Source organism: Xenia sp. Carnegie-2017, unplaced genomic scaffold, assembly GCF_021976095.1.
Source record: "Xenia sp. Carnegie-2017 unplaced genomic scaffold, XeniaSp_v1 HiC_scaffold_55, whole genome shotgun sequence".
NCBI classification, from domain to species: Eukaryota; Metazoa; Cnidaria; class Anthozoa; order Malacalcyonacea; family Xeniidae; genus Xenia; species Xenia sp. Carnegie-2017.
Window position 1 is genome coordinate 1 of NW_025813521.1, and position 1,457 is coordinate 1,457.

General features: G+C 33.6%; 1 protein-coding gene across 1 annotated transcript; it reads left to right on the forward strand.

Annotated features, from left to right (window-relative positions):
• Positions 1 to 5: 5 nt before the first annotated feature.
• Positions 6 to 1,107, forward strand: LOC124456558 (the record flags this gene model as incomplete). The annotated part of the gene is made up of 5 exons (XM_047006977.1): positions 6 to 58; positions 161 to 240; positions 311 to 441; positions 521 to 587; positions 670 to 1,107. Coding segments are annotated over 5 exons (462 nt in total), but the record flags the coding sequence as incomplete, so codon positions are not given.
• Positions 1,108 to 1,457: the final 350 nt, after the last annotated feature.

Here is a 1,457-nt window from a genome sequence, read left to right on the forward strand (position 1 = left end):
TTACTTTGGTTCTGCTTTCGCTGATATTTATTGTACCACAGGTGTATGTCCTGATGTTGTAAGTAAAATCGTGTCTTTATTCTGCTTAAAAATAGGACTTTGTTCTTGTCAAATAACTTATTTATAATATATCATTGGAGATGGTTGTATGTAATTTTAGGGACAAAACAACACGGTATTGTGATCAACCCCTCTTGGAGATAGCTGTCGCCTCTCTAATTTTTACTTTTGGCATGATAGGTAGTCGAAAATATCATGTGAATTTTTTTTGCTGGCTTAAAAAGAAACAAATTATAATTCATTGCTATAGCATTTACAATTCTCTTCACAATGATGGAACCTGTTCCTTGGCAACTAAAGATTGCATTCCATTTTTTTGGTTTTGCTTCTTTCCTCATGGGTCTTGTGCAGTTTGGTTCAACAATGTCCTCTAATGATTGTGTATGTGATTGATCATGAGTCTGTTTGCTTTTCTATTTATTGAAGTATTTTTCATCTTTAAACATCTTTTCATTTGTAGTGGTTCAACACTCCAGAGTTGTATTCCTTATCATTGTCATTTAGTATTATTGCCATATTGACCACAGGTATTTCTCAATTTAAAAGCCATATACATTTTGTTCAATCAATGGTACAATGTCCAAATTTATCCTTTCTATTTTTTTAAAGTGTTTTTATTGATGATGTTGCCTTTTTGGTTGATCAATTATTTCTTTCCTCATTCGGTATTGAGTCGAAAAGAAAGAAGAGGAATGTGCTATGAACCAGTTAAGTGCTGCACATGCCTCTGGCATATATAGTAATACAAACCAAATTCTTCACGTGATCAATTGTTTTATAAAAATTGCATTTCATCACATGTAAATATTGTATATTGCGTTATTCATAATGAATGACATATTATGATTCCTAAAGTTTGGGTTCTGGTACTTCTGTGAGCCAGTTTTTAGAGCAGTAATTGTCAAGCAGATTGTAATCTATTTTTTTCAGTTGGATGTATTGCGAGCTAGTTTAGCTCGAGCTTCACGTATTTTTGTAACTTCGTAATTTTGTTGAATCTTATGCTGCGATAGGAAGTATACAGTGTTTCTCAATTGTGTTTGAGCTGATCTGGGTAAATTTCTTATTTGTTTGCCTGCAGAAATTAGTCTTGTATGTCCATTAGTGTTCAAAGAAAGTTTACCAAACGCTTCCATGATTGGTGTAAGTGTCATTGGACGACCATCACGACCACTAAATGTTACACGTACACGCGATGATGATTTAGCTCGTTCTTTTCTTCTGTTTGTAACATTTACATTTTGGCTCTCTTTGCTCCTGTTAACTTTGTCTTGAATACAACTTGACGTTGGTCTTGGAGATAACGTTTGAAGAACTGTATCCGATGTGGATCTCTTTAGTTTCTTTTTAACTTCAGGATTCCCAATTATGTTTGTGCTTTCTTCTGTTCTACATAA